The sequence below is a fragment of the Vulpes vulpes genome, chromosome 14, assembly GCF_048418805.1.
Source record: "Vulpes vulpes isolate BD-2025 chromosome 14, VulVul3, whole genome shotgun sequence".
NCBI lineage: Eukaryota > Metazoa > Chordata > Mammalia > Carnivora > Canidae > Vulpes > Vulpes vulpes.
In genome coordinates, this window is record NC_132793.1 from 139,234,242 (window position 1) to 139,257,977 (window position 23,736).

Sequence of the window (23,736 nt, forward strand, 5' to 3'; positions counted from 1 at the left end):
AATATGAAACATGAAACAATGGGTCTAATGTAGTCTAAAGCTAGATTAGATTAGACAAAGCTTTAAATTGAGGCAGTGTTTTTCCCAGCTTTACTGAGGTATAATTGGCAAATAAAATTGTATATTTTAAACCATACAATGTGATGATTTGACATATGTACCCTTTGTGCAGTAATTACCATAATAGAGTTAACACACCATTACCTCACATAGTTACCTTTTCGTGTATATATGATGTAAAAGCTTAAAACCTGCTCTTAGCAAATTTCAAGTACACAACACAGTATTACTGTGCTCTTAATTAGATCCCCAGAGCTTATTCATCTTATAACTGAAGGCTTGTTCTCCTTGACCAGCATCTCTCCATCTCCCCACCCCCAGCCCCTGGTAACCACCATTCTGCTGTTTCTAGGAGTTTGACTTTTCTTTTTTTTTCTTTTCTTTTCGTTTTCTTTTCTTTCTTTTTTTTTTTTTTTTAAGATTCCACATAAAAGATTTGTCTTTCTCTGTCTGGCTAATTTTTTTAAGATTCCACATACAGATTTGTCTTTCTCTGTCTGGCTAATTTCATTTAGCAGGAGGTCTTCTAGCTTCATCCATATTGTTATAAATGGCAAGGTTTCTTTCTCATGGCTGAATGATAATTCTGTTTTCTGTATATGCCATTATCCTCTTTATCCATTCATTCATTGTTGGACATTTAAGTTGTTTCTATGTCTTAGCTATTATAAATAATACTGCAGTGAAGTAGGGAGGGGCAGATACCTCTTCAAGACGGTGATTTTGTTACCCTCAGATGTATACTCATAAGTGAAATTGCTGGGTATATGGTCATTCCATTTTTAATGTTTTGAGGAGTCTCTATACTGTTTTCTTTTTTTTTTTCTATACTGTTTTCTATAGTGGCTGCACCACTTTACATTTCCAACAATAGTGCACAAGGGTTTCCTTTTCTCCACATCCTCACCAGCACTTGTTATCTCTTATCTTTTTTTTTTTTCTTGTCTTTTTGATTACAGCAATCCTAACAGGTGTAAGATGATAGCTCATTGCAGTTTTGATATGCATCTCCCTGGTTTGTGATGGTCAGTACCTTTTCATGTACCTATTGGCCATTTGTATGTCTTTGGAAAGATGTCTGTTCAGTTCCCCTGCCTCTTTTTAATTAGATTGTTTTTTGCTGCTCAATTGTGTGAATTCTTTATATATTTTAGATATTAACTCCTTATCATACGAAACTGGACCACTTGATTTGTAAATACTTTTTTGTAGGTTGCTTTTTTATTTTGTTGGTTATTTCCTTTCCTGTGCAGAAGCTTTTTAGTTTGATATAGTTCCAAATGGCTACTTTTACTTTTGTGGCCAGTGCTTTTGGTATCATATAAAAGAAAAAAAATCATTGCCAAGACTAATGTCAAGGAATATTTTCTGTATGTTTTCTTCTAGGAGCTTTATGGTTTTAGTAATTCTTAGTACCAAGATTTTAAGAATTAGTAGGAGGTATCGAGACATGTTTTAGGAGTAAGACTGGGGATTGGAGTGTATTGTAGGTTGAAGGAACAGCTTTGTGTGCATGTCTGAGGTGGGATATAATGTGGCATTTTTAGAGCTTGAGAGTTGGCAGGGATGGGGGGGGAGGTCAGGGGGGTAGCGTGGTACCAGATGGTATATTGATTTTTTGTCTATTGTGTACTGAAATACCGAACATTTGTAGTAAAAAAAACAATAATAACATTACTGTATTAGCAATTACATAGGGAAAAGCTTTTAAGTGGTAATTAAATTTTTAAAAATTCTGATACTTGAGAAAAGTCTGTTTTAATGGATTAGAAAATGGGACTCCTATCTTACATCTATGTACTCATGACCTCTAAATCTATGTTTCTACCTCTGGATGTTTTTTGTCTGATTTATGCTCACATATCCAAGTAAACATATCCAAATGTGAATTCTTTCCATATCTACCAATTACGTAAAACAAAAACAAAACAGAACCGTTTCGTGGCTTTTCTGTCCCAGTGAATGTTTTATTCACTCAATTTCTCAAGCTAGAAACCTTTACTCCTCTTAATTTCCACCTTAAGATAATGAAGCTGTGTCACCATTTAATTATTATTTCTACTTAATTGTATTATATCACTCAAAACTTTCCTCTTTCTCTTAGGTAAACTGCTGCCTAAACTTAGGTTCTTGTTTCTTCTTCGCTGTATTTCTGCAAGTTTTCTAGCCATCTGTCTTTGTTCTTTTCCCATTTAGTCTATATGCCCCTTGCCGCTTGAGTGATCTTTTCTGAATGTAAAGCTAATCCTGCCTCTTGACTACCTACAGGCCTAGCATGGCTCATTATGACTTTCAAGATAAAAATTAACTAGGCAAAATGCACTAGGCCTTTCAGAATCTGCATTGTGCTCATCTCACCAGCCCTTTATACTTGCCCTTTCATCACATTCTTTATTTTTTGCCATACTTTTTCAATTCTAGGCATTTATTTTTAAATTTAAATCAATTAAAACTAAATAAAAATACTAAAATCTGTTCCTGAATTGGACAGCAGAGATATAGAACATCTCTATCATCAAATAACAACTCTGTTGGATTATGCTATTCTTGAGTATATTCTCCTTTCCCTATGTCTTTATGTATACTACTGTCCTTTTCTGTATGTGTAATGTGCCCTTCCTTGTTTTGCTTAATTCCCTTCTCCCATTGAGACTCAGTTTGGGGGGCCCCTGGGTGGCTCAGTCGGTTAAGCATCTGCCTTCGGCTCAGGTTATGATCCTGGAGTCCTGGGATCAAGCCCCACATTGGGCTCCCTGCTCAGTAGGGAGTCTGCTCCTCCCTCTGCCCCTCCCTCTGCTCATGCGTGTGCACTCTCTCTCTCTGTCTCTCTCTCTCTCTCACTCGCGCTTTCTCTCAAATAAATAAAAATCTTTAAAAAATGCTCAGTTTGAGTGTCATCCATTTCTGGAAGATCTTACCCAACACCATCTTTTTCTGTCTCCTCCAACCCTGAAGTCCGAATTCTTGCCTTTTGCTTTAATGTCTATTATATTTAAGTCCAGGAGTCAGTGTTTAGTAGCGAGATTTTAGAAGATAAATAAGATTGAAATTTTGTGTAAACTATAGTTTTACTCAGTATAGTTTTATGTTGAGTGTAGTGCATGGATTTACCACCATGAAGTAAAGATACACTTAAATGGATTTAGCATCTGAGTACTGACTAAAGAAGCTTTTCATTAAATAATCATGGTTTATGTTATAGAGGTCAAAGTTACTAGACTTGCTACATTTAATAAGACTTTAAAACATAGAATTGAATCTAGCAACTCAAGAATCTGTCTGAAGGTAACTTTACAGATAGAAAGCATTGTAATCAGGTGTGTTTTCATTACAAAAATACAGTATTAGATTTGTAATCTTAGGTCAACTTTAATAAGCATTATGATAAGCAGAATGGGGAATGAAGAAAGCATCAGCATAGTACCTACCCTCAAGTTTATAATATAGTTACTTATTATCAGCAAGTTTTACTTCTGCTCTATTGTAGTTACCCACTACTTCCCGTATCCCACCATCACTTGGTATATTTCACTTCAGTAATTTTAGGTTGTTGGTGGTTTTTTAAAGTAGTTTTTCTCTGTATACTCTGTATCATGCTTTTGCTTTCAAATCATCATTCTACTCCATACAGAAGGCTCTTTATTTTTGAGGATCATGGGATTTTTGGTATGCTGCGAACATGTGGGAAGCTAAGTTACCTTTCCACATCATAATGACTTTGACATCTTATTTTCAGTCTTCCATCTTTACTTTAAACATCATTTGTGGTTGGCTTTATTGTTCTTAAGGATAACCCATTAAACCATCTAGCCTCACAATTCTTTTAATTCTCAGTAATGACCTTCAGCTTTCTCTGCTTTAAATTTCTCATGTTATATTTAGAAAATTTAACAAGGTTGATTAAAATATAATTTACAGAGAACATTTTATGAATTCTAACACACAAGCAGTTGGATAGCCAACTCTTCAACAGTCAAGATAATAGAGCAGTTCTGTCATCCCCAGAAGTTGTTTTTTTTCCTTCAAGATTTATTTGTTTACAAAAAAAAAAAAAAGATTTATTTGTTTACTTGAGAGAGAGAATGCATGAACAGGAGGGACAGAGGAAGAGGGAGAGAAAATCTCAAGTGGACTCTGCCCTGGGCTGAGCGCAGAGCTGGACGTGGGGCTCCATCCCCACAACCTGAGATCATGACCTGAGCCAGAGGCACAACTGACTATGCCACCCACACACCCCATCCTCAGGTTTTCTTTTGTGCTCCTTGGCAGTCATCTCCTTAACCTATACTCTGGCACTGGCAACCATTGATCTGCTTTTTGACCTTACAGTTTTGCTTTTTTTCAGAGTGTTATATAAATGGAATCATACAGTATGTACTTTTGAGTCTGGCTTCCTTCACCTAACAGTATACATTTGAGATCTAGCCATATTGTCGCATGTATCAGTAGTTTGTTCTTTTTCCTGAGTAGTATTCTTTTGTAGCATGGTTTATCCGTTTAACACCTGAAGAACATTGGGTTATTTCCAGTGTTGGGTAATTGTGAATGAAACCCTGTGAACACTTTGCTTACAAGTTTGTGTGAATGTAGTTTTCATTTTTCTTGAGTAAATGTCTAGGGGATTGTTGATCATGTGGCAGTGTATTTTTAGCTTTCTAGAAATTGTCAAACTGTTTTCTAAAGTTATTGTATTATTTTCATTCCTGTCAGCAATTAATGGGAAATCTAGTTGCACATCCTTACCAGCAGTTTCTTTTCAGCCATTCTAATAGGTGTGTGGTGATCTTTTATTGGCATTTTGGTTTGCATATCAATGATAAATGATGTTAGACACATTTTCATGTGCTTATTTGTAATCCATATGTCTTCTTGGTGATTGTATTTAAATCTTTTATCCATTTTCTTTAAATTTGAATGTTTTCTTATTGTACTTTGAGAGTATTTAGTCTAGATACAAGTCTGTTATCAGTTATATGATTTGCAAAAATTTTATATATGCTACTAACCAGCATCACTACTATTTTTACTTTAGTTGATTATCTTTTAGAGTTACTGAAAATGGGCAATTGTCTTTTATATTTACCTTTATCTTAACAATTTTTGAGGAATCTTCTTCCTTTTTTTGTATAGATCCAAGGGTTTGTATTTCTTCTGCCAGAAATAATTCTTCTGGCTGAATAATTTCCTTTAATATTTCTTGTATTGTGGGTCTCCTGATGATTTTCTCAGGGTTGTTTTTTGGTGGGGGGAGTCTGAAATGTCTTTATTTCACCTTTATTTTTGAAAGATATTTTTACTGAGTATAGAATTCTGGGTTGATAGTTTCTTTTAGTACTTAAAAATGTCACTCCATTGTCTTCTGGCTTGCACAATTTTAGATGGGAAATGTGCTTTTAATTCTTACCTTTGTTCTTGTGTATGTAATTAAAGTATTACCAATCTTGTTGAACGTTAACTGGAGCCTTAGCCAAAACAATAGAATTAGGGGTGAAGAAAAGCACAATGATTTGAAAGAGGAAATACATTTGTGGCTTTCTATAGGTATTTATATAGAAAACTGTAAGAGAGTCAATAGATATTAAAAGGGGTAGTAAAAGTTTAGCAAGTTTACTGGATATAAGTTGGCCATATCCATTGGGTACACCAAAAGAATATTTCAAGTTAAAATTTTTGGTGTCCATAAAGGTAAGCAAGCATAACCTCAACAAATTGTATGTTACACTTTTTTAAGAAAATAATTAAATGTTATCAGGAATATTTTTTAAAACTCTGGTAATGCCTAACACATTGTGGTATTTGCTTATTAGTAGACAAACAGATTAATGGAGAGCCTAAAAACAGATCCACAAAGAAAAGTTGATAAACTGGACTTAATCAAAGTTACCAATTTTTGTGCTTCAAAAGACATCATTAAGAAAGTGAAAAGAGCCCATTGAGGGGAGAAAATATTTGCAGATAACGTACCTGATAAGTGACCTATATCCATAAGAACTTTTACAACTCAATAATGAAAAGACAAATAACCCAGTTGCAGTTTAAGCAAAGGATTTGACTAGATATTTTTTACTGAAGCACTACAGATTATTAGTAAGCACATAAAAAGATGTCCAACATTATTAGTTACTAGGTAAATGAGATACCAGTTCATACTTAGCAGCATGGCTGTAATAAAAAAAAAACAAGTGTTGTTAAGAATGTAGAGAAATCACGGTAGGAATATAAAATGGCCCAGCTACTTTAGAAGAGTTTGGTAATTTCTTTCTTTTTTTTTTTCATTTTGGTAATTTCTTAAAATGTTAAAACAACATTATCATTTGACCTAGCAATTCCAATTCTATTTCTCTGTACCAACCCAATAGAAATGAAAATATATGTCTACACTTTGGATACAAATGTTCATAGCAGCATTACTGACAATGGCCTAAAAGTGGAAACAACCCAAAGTTCTATCAACTGATAAATGGTTATACAATTGTATTGAAGTAGTAATATATGCTACAATATGGATGGGTCTGAAAGACATTATGCTCAGTAAAAGAAGCCAGACACAAAAAAAGCACATCATCGCATGACTTTATTTATGTGAAATATCCAGAAAAGGCAAATCTATAGACACAAAAGGAGACTCTTAAACGGGCACAATATTTCTTTTGGAAGTGATAGAATGTGCTAAAATTAGATTGCTGTGATGATTATATAACTCTATATGAAAATCACCGGATTGTGTATTTACAATGAATAAATTTTATGGTGGTAAATTATATTTCAGTATAGCTATTAATTTAAAAAAATATAGACATGTTTTAGAACTTCAGGAGCATAAGGGTAGCCTTACTAATCATTAGAGATGGTATTTTTAAATTTTTATTTGTTTTTAAATTCAATTTAAAAATTTTCTTTAGAGAGCCTGAGTGAAGAGAGGGCAGAGGGAGAAAGAGAGAGAGAGAGGGAGAGGGAGAGGGAGAATCTTAAGCAGACTCCAGGCTGAGCGTGGAGCTTGATGGTGGGGTCTGATCCCAGGACCCTTAGGTCATGACCTGAGTCTGACAACCAATTGAGCCACTCCGGTACCCTCATTTTGAGATAGTTTAATAGTTGGGATACAATTGGGGTTCTATATTAGATGTTGCTAAAAAATGAACTCTGGTGGATTTAAGAACTACATATATTAAGCAAAACTTAAGAATTTTATACATACACATATGCATGTAAGATAGTTGTCTTTGTCAAAAACTTTTTACCCAAGAGAAAATGTACAAGCCGTAAACAAAATACAACAAAAAAATGTCTGTGCTGTATTAAAACAAAACAAACTTCTGTGTGAAAGAACAAAATGAAAAGCCATTGTTGGGGGATGAATGCAGTTCATAAAATTGACAATTAGCATCCAGGATGCATAAAACTATGACTGAATTTTAAAAGGCCAACAATCAATTGAAAAGTGGCAAAAGGGCAATTGGAACATAGAATATTTCAAAATATGTCAAATCTCAGTAATAACTAAACAACTGCAAATTAAAATGATAAATGATTTTATTTTTATGTATTTGACAAATATAAAGCCTGATAATACCAAGTTTTGGTTATTTGGGGGAAAACAGGAACTCTTAAACATTGCTGATAGACTTTATAAAATAATGTAACTGTATAATACAATAAATAATTTGACAAAGTTGAAAATGTGCATTCTGTAGGGCCACATAATTCCACTTATAGATTTCTATCGAGAAGAAACTAAATAACACTTGGACAGGATGACACATTTATCAAGATTTTTAATGCAGCATTGTGCATAATAACAAAAAGTGAAAAGTCACATAGCTCTCAGTAGAGAAATGGATAAACTGCATGTATTTATATAAATGAACTCTATATTATAGTCAAACTGAAGGCACAAGGAATTTTGGTCTTTTGGTAAGGTTGATCTCAATTATGTAGATAAATCCTTATGCTGAAAGCAATGAAAAAAAAAATGTGAGATTTTTTTAAAAAGATTAAAGAGAGCTGGAAAGACAGTTGGGAATACCCAGGCTAACGTTAGAGGTAAGTAGAAGATTTGAGGCAAAAGCTGCTTTAGCTTGAAGTCCTTTGTTAATATTGTTTATTTTATTTTCCTGACTAACTAGGCAAAAGGATCAAAATTATGGCCTCAGGGTTTGTTCAAGATACACATTCTTATAGGAGATCTTCTGCAAATTAAGCTAGATTTCAAAAGGCCATGCCTTCAGGGTAAAAGCAACCAGATCTAAAATCATCTTTCCTCTCTGTAGTTCCAAAATGTTGCCTGATAAGCAGAGCAGGAAAAGGAATGTAAAAGGAGAAAAATATCTGAGATTGAATTTGTCACAGATTGGCTTTATAGCAGATCTGTATCTTGACAATCAAGGAACCTCAGACTGTAATATTGATTTGAAGTGTTGCTATGGTCTGAGTTTTTGTGTTCCCCCAAAATTCGTATGGTGAAAACTTAATGCCCAAAGTAATGGTATTAGGAGTTGGGGCCTTCAGGGGGTGATTAGGTCATGAGGGTGGAGCTCTCATGGGATTAGGATTAGTGGGATTAGTACCCTTTTAAAGGTGACCCAAGAGAGCTAACTCACTCCATCCACTGTGTAAAGGACACATAGTGAAGATGGCATTCTGTAACCCAGATGAGAGCCTTCACCAGAGTCAGACCATGCTGGCACTCTGATCTTGAATATGTATTCTCCAGAACTGTGAGAGATAAATGTTTGTTGTTTATAAGCTACTTAAGTTTCTGTTATTTTGTTTTAACCACCTTCATGTATTAAGAAATGTATATTAGTTTCCTACTGTTGCTGTAACAAATTAACCCAGATTTAGTGGTTTAAGATAACACCAATTTATTATCTTATAGTTCTGAGGGTCAGAAGTGTGAAGTGAGCCTCAGTGGGCTAAAATCAAGTTGTTGGCAGTACTGTATTCCTTTATGAAAGCTTCATGACAGGGTACATTTCTTGCATTTTCCAACTTTTAGAGGTTGCCAGCATTCTATGGCATGTGGCTCCTTTCTGTCTTCAAAGCCAGCAATGACCAGTTGAGTCTTTCTAATGATACCATCTCATTCTGACTCTTCTGCCCCTTTTCCCATTTTAAATATTTTTGTGATTATAGTGGGCCAACCAGTATGATCTTACTTTAAGGTCAACTGATTAGCAACCTTAATTCCATTTGTAACCTTAATGCCTTCTTACCATGTAACATAATTTATTCATGGTTAGCGGGTATTGGAACATGAGCATTTCTGTGAGGCCATTCATTCTACCCACCACAAGACGGTTTCCAACTGATAGTGCCTTTAGGTGCCTTCTGGAAGCAGACAGGAAGCATCTCCGGAGGAGGCTACATCCATCCTAGGTCTTGGAATTTTTAATCTTTTGAGGGCAGAAGCCAGTAAGTACTGAATTAAGTGCACAAAGAAATAGGCAAGCTGAGTAAGAACCATGAGACAGCAGAAACGACTCCTACACTAGAAGATATTGGAATGATCAGATACTGATTTTTAAAATGGTTGTGCTGAGGGCGCCTGGGTGGCTCATTATTAAGTGTCTGCCTTCTGATCAGGTCATGATCCCAGGGTCCTGGGATCCAGCCCCACACTGAACTCCCTGCTCAGTGAGGAGGAGCCTGCTTCTCCCACTGCATCTCCCACTGCATCTCCCCCTGCTCATGCTTTCTGTCTCTCTCAAATAAAATCTTTAAAAAAATAAATGGTTGTGCTTATCATATTTTTAAAAAGGACAGACTTCAATATCTACAAGGAATGAGGAGGGAAAAAATGATGTTAAATATTTGAAAAATAACATAGTAAAACATGTACAAATAAAATTATTAAACTAACAAGCCAGCAGATAAACTTCCATCTCTAACCATGAAGAAGTAAGAAGGTTTGGATTTATCTTCAAGTGTAGACAGCTAGGAAACTGGAGTCTATATTTAAAAGAAATTTGTTTCAGCATTGGAAAATAGGACTGTAGTCCCTGAGAAAAATGAAATTAATGATATAGGCCTTATGATCACTCCACCATTTTGCTTGGAGGTCATTTCCAGACTATACCACAGGCAGGATGAGCCAAAAAGAGCCCAGGGGTCTCACTGACTTGAGAAGACAGAAATCAGCATTCAGAGTATTTTAAGTGGCTAAAATTTGTGGAGGCAGAAAAGAGGTAGCTACACAGAAAAAGAGCTCAAGAAACCAGCACATCTTACCCTTGAATCTTTGAAAAAAAGTTAATGCATATGTAGAATGAACATCCCATAAGGGCTGATAAATAACACTTTTAGGAAAGAATACCAGTGAGCTGTAATCTGAACAATGGCTAGAACTCCCACAGTCTGAGAGTCATTCAGGTTCCCACCAGCCAGAGTAAGAGCAGTCATGGAATACAAGAGTTATTCAGTGGAGATCCATGAAAGCCAAACATAGTGGTGGGAAGACTTTAGTACTTTTGTTCTAAAAACCTTTTTTAAAAAGCCTCAAAATGATCTTCAAGTGTTTTTAACTTTTTGAATAAAGTATGATACTCTTTAAAAAAAATCCAGCACTCATAATGTCTGACATCCACATAAAATTACTAAATGTGCAAAAAAATCAGGAAAATATTTCATCATCAAGAGAAATATCAGTTAGTGGATTAGAAATAATACATAATGAAATTAGCAGATAAGGATGTTAAAAATGCTATTGAAATTTGCTCAGTGTGGTCAAGGACCAAGGGATAACATAAACATAATGAAGAGGTAAATGGAGAATGAATAAAGGAAACAAATCATTCAACAAATGGTGCTGGATCAAATAGATGTCAATATAGAACAAAAGAACATTAACCCTATCACCTCATTCACAAATCAAAATGGACTGTAGGCTTAAATGTAAAACTCAATCTCTAAAACTTTTAAGAGAAAAACGTTTGCATCCCTATAGCAGCACTAAAAATCTAAAGGGAGATAGCTGATAAACTAATAATGGTGGCAGTAAAATAGAATAAGTAATAAGAATATTATGGGAGATGAGAATGGGAAGAAGGAACATATATAATAGATATGACAGAAAACAGGTAACAAGATGGTAGATATAAATCCAGCTATCCCAATAATTACATTAAATGTTAATGGTCTAAACACTTTAATTAAAAAGTAGAGACTTAGAGTCTGGATAAAAATGGAAGATTTAACTGTGTGTTGTCCAGAAGAAACTCTAAGCATAAAGACATAGATTAAAAGAGGTTAGAAAGAGATATAGGACAAAAAACATAAGAATGTTGGTGTGGCTGATACAACATCAAATTCCTATTCAAGGAATAGGGCTTTAGAACACGGCAAAGGGGAACATTTTTTAATGATAAGATCAATTCACAAAGGAGACCTAATAAAAAATATATGTACCTAATAACATAGCTTCAAAATACATGAAGGAAAAACTGAACTTAAAAAAGAAAGATCTATAGAAATGTAGAACACATAAAAAAAAATTATAGAAGACTTAACACTATCAATTAACTAGGCCTAACTGACATTTATGGTACAATCTACTCAATAAATGCGGATACATTATTTTCAAGTGTACGTGGAATGTTCACCAGCATACATCATATGTTACTTGTAAATAAAATTCCAGTAAATTTAAAATGATTATAATCTTCAGAATATTGTTTTATGATCACAGGGATTCAGTCAGATTTAGTAACAGATTTCTGGAAAGTGACCATTTGGAAATTTAACAATGTATTTATGGCCTATGTGTAAGCGAAGACATCATAAGGGAAATTGCAAACATTTTGAACTGAATGAAAATGGAAAGACAGCATAATTTATGAGATGGAGCTAATGTAGTGAATATAGAGAAACTTACAGTTTAATGTTTTTATTAGAAAGGGGCAATGAGCAAAATCAATGCTATAAGCTTCCACCTGGAAAGCTTAGAGAAAAATAAGTGCAAATGAAAAAAAAAAGTAATTAGAAGGAGGAATATAATAAAGGTAGGACAGAAATCAAAATCACAGAAATGGATGGACAATTAAGAAAATAATTGAAACCATAAGTGGTATCTTGATAAGATCAATAAAATTGCTAATTGCTAACATTTTAGCTGGACTGATTGATGAAAAAGGAGAGGAGATACTTAAACCAGTATTGGGAATGAAAGGGGGATATCACTACAGATTCTACAGACATTAAAGGCAAATATGAAAATTTTTTGAACAGCTTTATGGAAATAGTATAATTTAAAAGATATGAATGGCCAAAAGTGACTTAGTTAAGAATTAGATAACCTGAATGTTTTATATTGATTTAAAAACCCAATTCATAATTTAAAACCTTGCCATCAAGAAGACTCCAGGCCTGGTTTATAGTTAATAAATAAATAGTAAAATATGCAAACTCAGAAAATAGAGAATAGCTCACTTCTCACTTTGCTCTTTGAGGCCACCATTACTGTTAGCATAAAAAAACAAAATAGAGACATTTCAATAGAAAGGATGCTAACAGTCATTAATCATCAAAGAATTGAAAATTACAACAACTATGAGATACCCATTCATTAGAGTGCTAAAGCTAAAAAAAAAAGATTGACAGTGTCATGCGTTGATAAGGCTCTGGTGCAACTGGACTTCTTGTATATTACTAGTGGAAATGTAAAAATCTAAAAAAAAAATGTAAAAGACTACAGCCATTTTGCAAAACAACTCTTTCATTTCTTAAAATTTTAACGACAAACCAAAACAACTCTACCACTAAACCCAGCGATTACACTCTTACATACTTATTAGGGAGAAGTGATAGCGTATTTATAAAATAAAACTTATACATGCATGTACATATCAGCTTTATTTATAATAGCCACACATCCTAAACAACCCACATGTCCATCAACATGAGAATTGATAAACAATTTGTCATGTATCCATATAAGAGAATACATCTCCACAATTAAAATGAAAATACTAACCGATATGTGTAACAACATGAATGAATCTCAGACTGTTTGCTGGTAAAAGAAGCGAGATACAAAAGAGTATATGTTTTGTGATTCCATTTAGACACAGCTCTAGAAAAGACAAATCCTTTGACAGCTAAATAAATTTGATTGGCAGTAAGCCTGTTTAGAAAGACTTTATTTCCAGGTGGCATCCCTGGCATTTTCTACCAAATATTCAAGCAAGACATCCTATATTTTTCATTTTTCCCAGGTGTTAAAGAAAAAGAACATTATCATTCATTTTATGAGGGTAGCACAACATTAATATAAGAACCTGATAAGTACAAAAGAAATTTATAGACCAGTTTCATTGGTGACCATAGATGCAGTAATTTTAAAGAAACTGTCAGGACAGGAAACCACCAAAAATACCTCATGATAATGTTGGCTTTTCCTAAAGACGGGAAAAGTTTGGTTTAACATATATTAGATAAAGGAAAAAATGATGCAATTATTGGAATAGATGCAAAATAAATTTGATAAAATTCATCATTTGTTGATAGTAATAAAAACTCTTTTGCAAGCTAGATGTTGAAGGAACTTCCGTAAGGTGATAAGTGGTGTTTATATTTTTTAAGATTTATTCATTTATTTGAGAGCATGCATACATACTTGTGTGCATGTGCAAGTAGGGGAGGGGCAGAGAGAGAGAATCTCCAGCAGACTCACCACTGATCATGGAGCCCAACATGGGGCTGGATCCCATGACCATGATGAGATTATTGCCTGAACTGAAATCAAGAGTCTAGCTTAACCAACTGAGCCATCCAGACAACCCAAGTGCTGTTTATTTTCAAAAGAATATAGCAAACATTGTATTTAATGATGAAATTTTGAATGCCTTCCCATTTAGTTTGAGCGTATATAGTTAAAGCTTAAAAATAAAACTGCCAGTTATTTTACCAGCAAAAGATAGATTTATTCAGGAGTAGTAGAAAACTGCCATCCTGGACAAGCAGGCTATGGAAAACCATAGGCAAGTCCCCTAAGCAAGTTTCTTTATAAAAGGAGGGAAGTTGGGTGGGCTCTTGTAAACAAAAGTCCATTGGTTATGCTATATGTTGCAAATCGAATTTCAATAAAAACAAATGGAAAAAAAAGTCCATTGGAACAAACTAGTTCAAAGTGTAGTGGTCTTTCATTGGCAGAGTGACAGCCTCTCATTGGCTGAACTGCTGCCCCTTAGGAGGAAAGCCTTTTTTCCTCCTCCTGGGATAGTCAGGTAGTATCCTCATGCAAGGTCCCTGTCTTCCTTTGGGTCAACAACTGACGACTCTTGGTAGGATGTGAGAGCTCCCCCTGCCGGCCTCCCGACTCCAAAAAAGAGATTTTCTTTTATTTTCACAAAGTCAAGGATATCTGCTGTCCTCACTAATTTTCAGCATAATATGGAGATCCTAACCAAGGCAGTAAGGCAAGAACAGAAAAAAAAAAAAAAGAAAGCAGTAAGGATTGGAAAGGGAAAAACAGAACCACCATATCTATACATGATATATTTGTGTATGTAAAGAATATCAAGATAAATTATTAGAGAATTTAGCAATGTTGCTAGATACAGAGTCAATATACAAATTAGTTATGTTTCTGTTAACCTACAAGAAACAATTAAAGATACCATTTACAGTAGCACCAATACTATATACTATGAATAAATCTTAACGGGATATATGTTAAGACCTTGATCATATCTAAGGAGGAGCTGAGAAGCCCAGTAGAACAAACATGTAAGTCCTTGTTTGCTGCCTCTTTTCACACTTAAATCTAGGAAATGTGCAGCATTTAAATTCAGTAGGCTTATATAGGGTGGGGCTATATGTTTTGTCCAATATAAAACAGAATAACATCTTAAAATAGTTGTTTACAGTATTTTTGGAGCACATTGATAAATAGAATGTCTTAGTAATAGAGATTTGGGACTCTTTCAGTCTGTCTTTACCTAATATGAGTCTTATGTAAAAAAATATAGCGTTCTTGAAAGCTCTCTCTGATGATGGTTCATTCACTTTTCTGCCTGAAATTTCCACTCTAGGAACTAGTACTGATTCACTTCACAAAGATTTTTATTAAATACATATTTACCAAGTACCATGATAATAAGTACCTTATTTTGTCAAAGCTAAGACATCATTAATTTTAAGTTGCATCATTTCATGTTCTGCTAACTGAAAAAATATTGCCACTCTTTGGCTATAACACACCATTGATTTTATTTTTTTTATTTTATATACATATTTTTTAAGATTTTATTTATTTATTCTTGAGAGACACAGAAAGTGAGAGGGGCAGAGACCCAGGCAGAGGGAGAAGCAGGCTCCATGCAGGGAGCCCAATGCGGGACTTGATCCCAGGACCCCGGGGTCACACCCTGGGCGGAAGGTGGTGATAAACCGCTGAGCCACCCAGGGATCCCCACCGTTGATTTTAATATGCATCTTGATTTCAAAGATGTTAAAATGTTTTTTTAAAGCATTTTATGATTTATTAAACATTTCTGTAGAAGTATTTCTACTGTTTTACAATTTAGGAACACCACTAAAAAACAAACTACTTTACCTTTAATTTTTCATACCTGTTGTGCTACCTTTTTTTTCTTCCCTCATTTAAGCATTCTTAAATTAGTTCCTTTTTTTGGTTTCCTAGTTATTTTGCCATCCTGGTCATTTTTCTTGGAATGCCTTTTACTTTATCTGTAAGCTGCTTAAAACTGAATAAGATACAGGCTTCAAAAAGAAGACAGTAAAATATTCAAATCTGTATATCCAGAAGGTAGAACACTTTTGCAAATTCATGATTCTTGTTAACTTGACAAGATTTTCAGTATTTTTTTCCTTAACACAAAGTAGTCCATAGCCATGAACAAATTGTGTTTTAATTTTTATAAGTACGTAGGACTAAATTTGTACGTCATACTGGTCACAGCAAGATTTTCTCCCCATTGATACTCATTTACTCATCTTATAATTAGATTTAAAGATGCTTCTTTCTTTTAACGTTTTTTGTTACAAATGTAAACTGGAATGTAATACGTGTCTTTTTTCATTCTTCTCCTCTACAAAGTTATTACCCAAAAAAATCAGTCTATAACATTTCAACCTCGGAATATTCTAAATAACAAAGCTATTTACTTGTTTAGTAGTGAATATTTATGCTTGAATATTTTAAATTCTTCACAATCACATAATTTCTGATAGTCATTGTATGATTGTTTACTGTTTTGTGTATTGCCTAGTTCAGCTTAAATAACCTAAAAGAAAAATGACCCCTCCTAGTTAAATTTAAAATTCTCTAATTCATTTGGATATATGGTTTTAATTTGATTATTATAAAATTAAACTTTTCCCGTAGGTTATATACTTTTCTCTCTTTTACAACACAGGTTTTGAGAGTATTTTAGAAGGGCTTTATGGACCACGGCTACGAAGAGACCTCAGTTTATTTGAAGGTAATGCTTTTTAAATTGTATTTTAAAATTCTGACTTTCCATCCCATTTAATAAATGAAAGGTGGTGGTTCTGTGCTAACTTTATATTAAACATGAATTTGTGGTCTTGTTTAATTAGTAACTTTTTAACTAAATAAAGTGATCCAAATATTGTTTTTGTTATTACATAATGTTATCATAACCTTTTAAAATACTTAATACATTGATCAAAAAGGAATGTGAAACTTCTTTTTGACTTAATGGTGAAATTTAATTTTTGTTATATATTACATACCCTCATTTATTCTTAAAGAAGTTTTAAAAGGGTTCAGTTAAGTAAATATTTCCTGTTGTTCATGAGACAGGCAGCCTGGAAACCTCAGATTGTCACTCTGAGAAATCCTACCATGTGTGCTCAGAGTCTTCTATTTATATACAATACTATTTGTTATTTATTAGCCACTTCTTTCAAATGCTATAGCATAAATCCTAGTGGAAGATTTTGATTTGTCATATAATTTCTATGATATCATAGTTTAGTTGTTTTATTGCTTGCTGGGAAATATATAATAGTAGGAGAACGTTTTTGTAGACATCTAAAATTTTATACTCCAGTTTATTTACAGAGTAAGTAATGGTAGTATAAATTTTTACTTTGATTTTGATTGAATTATTTCTGAATCTTGTATCTGGTCAGTTTTATGTCCTAACTCTAGTACCTTCTATTCGACTGTGTACCTTCCATTCTACCAAGACCCCACGTCTCTAAAGGTCCTTATTTTTCTGTATAAATACATCTTTGAGTTGAGGGAAAGATGATGGGAGTTAAGGGAGTGATGGTGGAGTAGACAACAGTTTTCTGGCCATTCTTTATTAATATTGAGCAGGATAATTGAGTTATGAATCAGATCTGAAAGTATCTATGCAAGATCATTTGTCCCAACCACCTCTCTTCACTGAGATGAATTGATATCCAGGTAGAACATGACTTTAAGAATGGAGACTCCAAAATGTGCTTGTTCTAGGGTTTTATCATTCGTATAGCTAAGATCATTTTTTATTTCTCTTAACTTTATTCATTTCTCATCTTACCATAATTCAGCACTGAATTAAGTATTTTTACCTGATACATTTTTAGCAATACTGATCAATTGTAGTTCCACCTATTTTTCTGAGCTTAAAAATGAACAGAGGAAAAATATTTTTAAAAAAACAAGAATTTAATCTAAGCCTGACATTTCTTCAGACTTCCTTTCTTAACCTGCTGCCCTCATTCATGTCAGAAGTCAGCATTATATTTGCCTTCTGACAACCCAAATTATAGCTTGTGACTCAGCCTGTTGTTCCCCCACTTTTGTTTATTTATATAGTTGCATATATATGTATATACCTATGTTCCTTCAAAAATTGTTTATTATACAAACAGCAGAATGTTCTAAGGAAATAAATGCTTTGTATTTTGTTTTTAGACTAGCATTTCTTTAGTATACAAGTTGTACATGTTTATTTTAGGAAATTCACAAATAGAGATAAACCAGAAAGAAAAAATTATCCCTGTTCACACGATCCATAAATAATTTTCAAACAATTTTATATGATGTAAGGTATATGTGTGTATTCTTTTATTATAGTAGTATGTAGTATATACACACTATGTACAATTTCTTTGTCTGCCTTGTTCACTGGTATATCATTTGGGTTTATAAAGTCTAGATCATCTTTCTTAATGGCTGCACAGTATTTCATTGTAGATCTATTTATAATTAATTTACTTAATTTAACAACCCATTGCCATATATGTCATTCCATTTATTTAAGTTCAGATAGGTCTTGTACTTTATGTCCTTTTGAAAAAGTGCTTTTTTTGTTTGTTTGTTTGTTTTTGGTGGAGAGAGCTAACAAAATTAGCTAAGCTTTGAAACTTCCATATAGACACATATCTGTTCCCTTTTTTCACCCCGAATATTCTTTCTCCAGGTTTCTCGGGTAAATTGTTTCTCCAGTTTCTTAGGTAAATTCTTCCTCCTTTTAGTTCCTTTTTTGAATTTAAGAAAAGCTTCTAATTAAATTGTAGACTTAAGTATGATGATATTAATTATAGCAATAAATCTATAGCTATGCAAAGATGAAGACAGCTCTACATTTTGAAGAAAAATTAAATCAGTGCTATCAAAGTGTAGAACCTCTTGAAAAGGCATGTAGAAACTACCCATTATCTCCAGCTTCTCTCTTATCCTCTTATAAATAAGTGTGCTTTCTTTGTTGTTGTTATTGTTAAAAATGGTTTAATGTTTAGATGCTTGGGACTCTAAGTATAGGTGTTTCTCACTATACAAGTCTGTATGCAAGAATCAAATAGATTACTGTATATTTTTAGATAAATCATTGGAAGTCTGAACTCTCGTTAACTGACTTTCCAAAACTCAGAAACTAGTATATTGCATAGCAAAGGATCCCCGTATATTACTCTAAATTATTTTTTGTTATAAAATTAAATGCATAGTATTTTAATTTTATAATACTTAATTTTGCATAGTATTTTAATTTTATAATACATTAATTTATTTAAATAGACTACATTGCATACCTATTACTGTTTCTGTGGAAATTAATATTCTAAATTTCGTACTGCTACCTTAAAAACTCAAGTGTGGCACAGAGCATGTTTTTAAGACTTTTATATCATATACATTAGTGTCTTGAGACGTATTTTAATTCCTGAATTTGATTCAGAACCACCTCCAGGTTGAATAGTTTGAAGGAAGCTTTTGAGTGGTGCTAATTTTTATTTTGTTGGAAACTAAACAGAGCCCTAGTTTTCTATTTCTTTGATATGTTTCATGACTTTCTCTCCTTTTGGGGAAAATATAACTATTATTTTTGGGAGGGGGCAGGTCTCCAAAGAAGGTTTGAATGTCATAAATTTCAAACTTTTATGTATGCCCAGAAAAGTTCCTCATACTCTTTGTCTCTCTTCCTCTGTCTTTCCAAAATTTATTTTTCCTCCTGCTACAGAACTTTTAAGCAAATATTCCCTCTTTTTTTTCCTGCTTTAGCCAGTCCTTCTTCATATCTTATTTGTGACTGGTTTCTTTCACCTGTAGGATCATCTGATACTTGCCATGACTGTAGATTTTTATAAAAATTGGAAAAGAGTGCAGTAGGCCTGTGTAAACTGACTGTTAGATCCAAAGGAAGATTATATCAGAGGTCTGCAAGCTATAGCGTGTGGGCCAGATCCAGCTTGTTTACTGTTTCTGAATGGCCTGTGAGCTAAAAATAATTTTTACATTTTTAAATAGTTGAAAAAAATCAAAAGAAGATTAATATTTTGTGACATATGAAAATTATGTGAAGTTCAAATTTAATTGTCCAGTTAAGAAGGTTTTATTGAAAACAGCCCCTCTCATTTGTTGAGACATTGTCAATGGCTGCTTCATACTGCAGCAGTAGAGTTGAGTGGTGTAGCAGATAGTATGGCCAGCGAAACCTAAAATACCTACTATTTGGCTGTTAATAGAAAGATTTGCTGACCCCTGAGAGTACCACTGACTGAAATTTAATATTTTTTAACTTAGTATCTTTTTTCAACTGTAAACACTATGGATAGAGACAACAAAACTACTTTTTACATAAGATTTATTAGGTAAAACATTATAAACAATTTTTTATGAGTATGGTGACACACAATGTTCCATTGGTTTCAGGTGTGCAGCATAGTGATTCAACTTCAGTACATATTATGCTGTGCTCACCACAAGTGTAGCTGTCATCTGTCACCATACAATGCTACTACAATGTCATTAACTATATGCCCTATGCTGTGCCTTTTTTATTCCTGCGACTTACTCATTCCATAACTGGAAGCCTATTATCTTCCATTTCTCTTTGTCCATTTTGCCCATCCTCTCACCCATTCCCCCTTCCCTCTGGCAACCATCAGTTTATTCTGTGTATTTATAGGTCCAAGTCAGCTTTTAGTTTACTCATTTGATTTTTTTTTTTAGATTCCACATAAATGAAATCATTTGATATTTGTCTTTCTCAGTCTGACTTATTTCACTACATTAAACTATACTGTCCATCTATACTGTCACAAATGTCACAGGCTCTCTCTTTTTTTTTTAGGCTTTGTGATATTCCATTGTGTGTGCATGGGTGTATATCATCTTGCATCTTCTTCATTCATCTATTGATGAATACTGAGGCACTTTCTATATCTTGGTTATTGTAAATAATGCTGCAACAAACATAGAGGTGCATGTATCTTTTTGAATTAGTGTTTTTGTTTTCTTTGGTTAAGTGCCCAGTAGTGGATTTGTTGGATCATATGATATTTCTATTTTTAATTTTTTGAGGAACCTCCATACTACTTTTCACACTGGTGTACCAATTTGTCTTCCCACTAACAGCAAGCATACAAGGGTTTCTTTTTCTCTGCATGCTCTCCAACTCTTTTTTTTTTTCTTTTTTTTTTTTCCAAGTTTTTATTTAGATTCTAGTTAGTTAACATAGAGTATAATATTAGTTTCAGGTATAGAATTTAGTGATTTATCACTTACATACAATAACCAGTGCTCATCACAAGTGCTCTCCTTAATACCCATCACTTACTTGCCTTTTTGATGTTAGCCATGCTGATAGAATAAAGTGATATCTAATTGTGGTTTTCATTTGCATTTCCCTGATGATGAGTGATATTGAACATCTTTTCATGTGCCTGTTGGCCATCTGTATTTCTTCTTTGGAAAAATATCTATTTCGGTCCTCTGCTCATTTTTTAGTTGGTTTTTGTGTGTGTGTGTGTGCGTGCGCGGGTTTTTTGTTTTGTTTTTTGTATTGCGTTGAATAAGTTCTTTATATATTTCGATTGTTAACCTCCTATCAGATATATTATTTACAAATATATTTTCCCATTCAGTAGGTTGCGTTTTTGCTTTGTTGAAGGTTTTCTTTGCTCTGCAGAAGCTTTTTATTTTGATGTAGTCCCAGTCGTTTATTTTTGCTTTTGTTTCCTTTGCCCTAGGGGACATATCTAGAAAAATACTGCTACCACTAATATCAGAGAAATTGCTGCCTATATTCTCTTTTAGGATCTTTATCATTTAAGGTCTTACATTGAGGTCTATAACCCATTTTAAGTTTATTCATTTGTATGATGTGAGAAAGTGGTCCAGTTTCATCCTTTACGTGTAGCTGCCCAGTTTTCCCAGCATTTATTGAAGAGACTGTCTTTTCCCTATTGTGTATTTTTGCCTCTTTTGTTAGATGAAATATTTTGAATGCTTATTTTGTGTCAGGAACTGTAATGAGCAGTGAGGAAGGAAAACTGAATAAGTAGAATCTCTTCTAGAAATTCATGGCCTAGTATTGTCAGGAGTTTTCCAATATCGATTGATTATTTATCTTGAAACCAGAGAATCTAATACTGCTCTATTTTATAGTTTTATAAATTATATTAGCTCTTATCGTTGTGCACACAAAAACTTATCTGAGCGTATTCATCATGCTATTTAGAATACCAAGATTAGAGAAACAGGCTAAATATCCAATAATAGGATAGTGATTAAATAAGTTCTGAAACATCGGTTTGATGGACCATGCTTATTTATTAAAATGATTTAGAGGTATTTGAGCATAGAAAATATTTGTGACAATTAAGCATGTGTGTAATATCCTAATTTTTAAAATAAAAATTTTATTTTTCAGAACAGATTAAATTTACAGAAAAAAATAGAAAATACAGATTTCCCATAGACCCTCTCACCCCCAAGGTTTCTCTTTCATTAGTGTTATACATTTGTTAAAATTGTTGAGCCAATATTGATATATTTTATTAGTTAAAGCCCCCATAGTTTACATTAACTACGTCTTTGTGTGTTGTACAGTAGTGCATTTTGGCAAATTCACAGTCATGTGTCCACATTACAGTATCCTACACAATAATTCACTACCCAAAAAATCACCTGTATTCCACCTTTAAAGTTCTTCCCTCATCTCCAACCCATGTCAAACACTACTCTTTTTTGCTATCTTTTTTTCTTCTTCATAATGCCAATCATACTGTATTTTGTTTTTTCAGACTCACTTTTTTCACTGAATAATATGCATGTAAGATTTCCTCTATGTCTTTTCATCATGGATCATTTCTTTTTATTACTGAATAATACTGCCTTGGGTGGATGTACCATAGTTTTCTTATCCATTGACCTACTTGAAAGACATCTGGTTGCTTCGAGTTTTGGTAATTATTAATAAGGCTGCTATAAGCATTTGTGTGCAAGGTTTTGTATAGACCTAACTTCTCAACTCATTTTCCTAAATACCTAGGAGCACTGTTGCTAGATAGTATGGAAAGATTAATTGTATTTGCTCTGCATCCACACCAGCATATGATGTCATCCATGTTTCAGACTTAAATCATTCTAGTAGGTGTGGAGGGGTAGCTCATCTTAATTCTCTAATGGGATATGATATTGATATCATAAGCTTATTTGCTATCTGTATATCTTCTTGGGTGAGGTGTCTCTTCAGACTGTTTATGGTACTTGGGTAATAATGGTAGATAATGATAGAATCAGAAAATACTTGATCTTGTGTTTATTTTCTGGAACAGATTGTAGAGAAACCATCTGAGTCGGAGCATTCTGTTTTGGAAGGTTATTAATTATTGATTTAATTTCTTTAATAGCTAGAGTCTTATTGAGATTATCTATTATTGTGTGAGATTTGGTAGATGTGTCTTTCAAGGAGTTTGTCCATTTCATCTGAAGTTACCATATTCATGGGCAACTAATATGATTCATAATATTTTTATTATCTTTTTATTAATCATAGAATCAGTAATGATGGCCCATTTTTCATTTCTGAATGAATGAATTTTTTTTTTTACTTGGGTAGGCTGGGTAGAGGTTTGTTGATTTTATTGATATTTTCAAAGAATTGGATAATGCTAATTTTTAAAAAGGCATAGAATATGTTAATCATTACCTCAGAATAATTGGGATTATGGATAGTTTTTATTTTCTTCTTCATAGTTTTTAGTATAGTTAGTATATAGTTTCATGATGAAAAATTATTCTTTAATAACATTGTTCATTGTCTTTCCTCAAGATCAACAACATAGTTATAACCACTTTTTCATGACCTTCATGAGAAATCTAGTTCATAGCCTCCTTTTCACTTTTCATTGAGCTTTGTCTTTGGAAACTTAAAATTTACTTCTTACGGTTAAAGGGTACTGAAGAGAATAAAA

General features: G+C 33.3%; 1 protein-coding gene across 20 annotated transcripts in view; it reads left to right on the forward strand.

The window, feature by feature from the left end:
- The window catches only part of LCORL (ligand dependent nuclear receptor corepressor like), a 159,277-nt gene that overhangs the window by 26,268 nt on the left and 109,273 nt on the right, over positions 1-23,736 (forward strand). For all 20 annotated transcript variants that reach the window (XR_011997237.1, XR_011997239.1, XR_011997238.1 and 17 more), the window contains exon 2: positions 16,437-16,502. Coding sequence is in view for 12 of the 20 variants with exons in the window: in XM_072738013.1 (XP_072594114.1) it covers positions 16,437-16,502 (66 nt within the window). In the remaining 8 variants the exon portion in view is untranslated. The remainder of the gene's footprint in view (positions 1-16,436; positions 16,503-23,736) is intronic.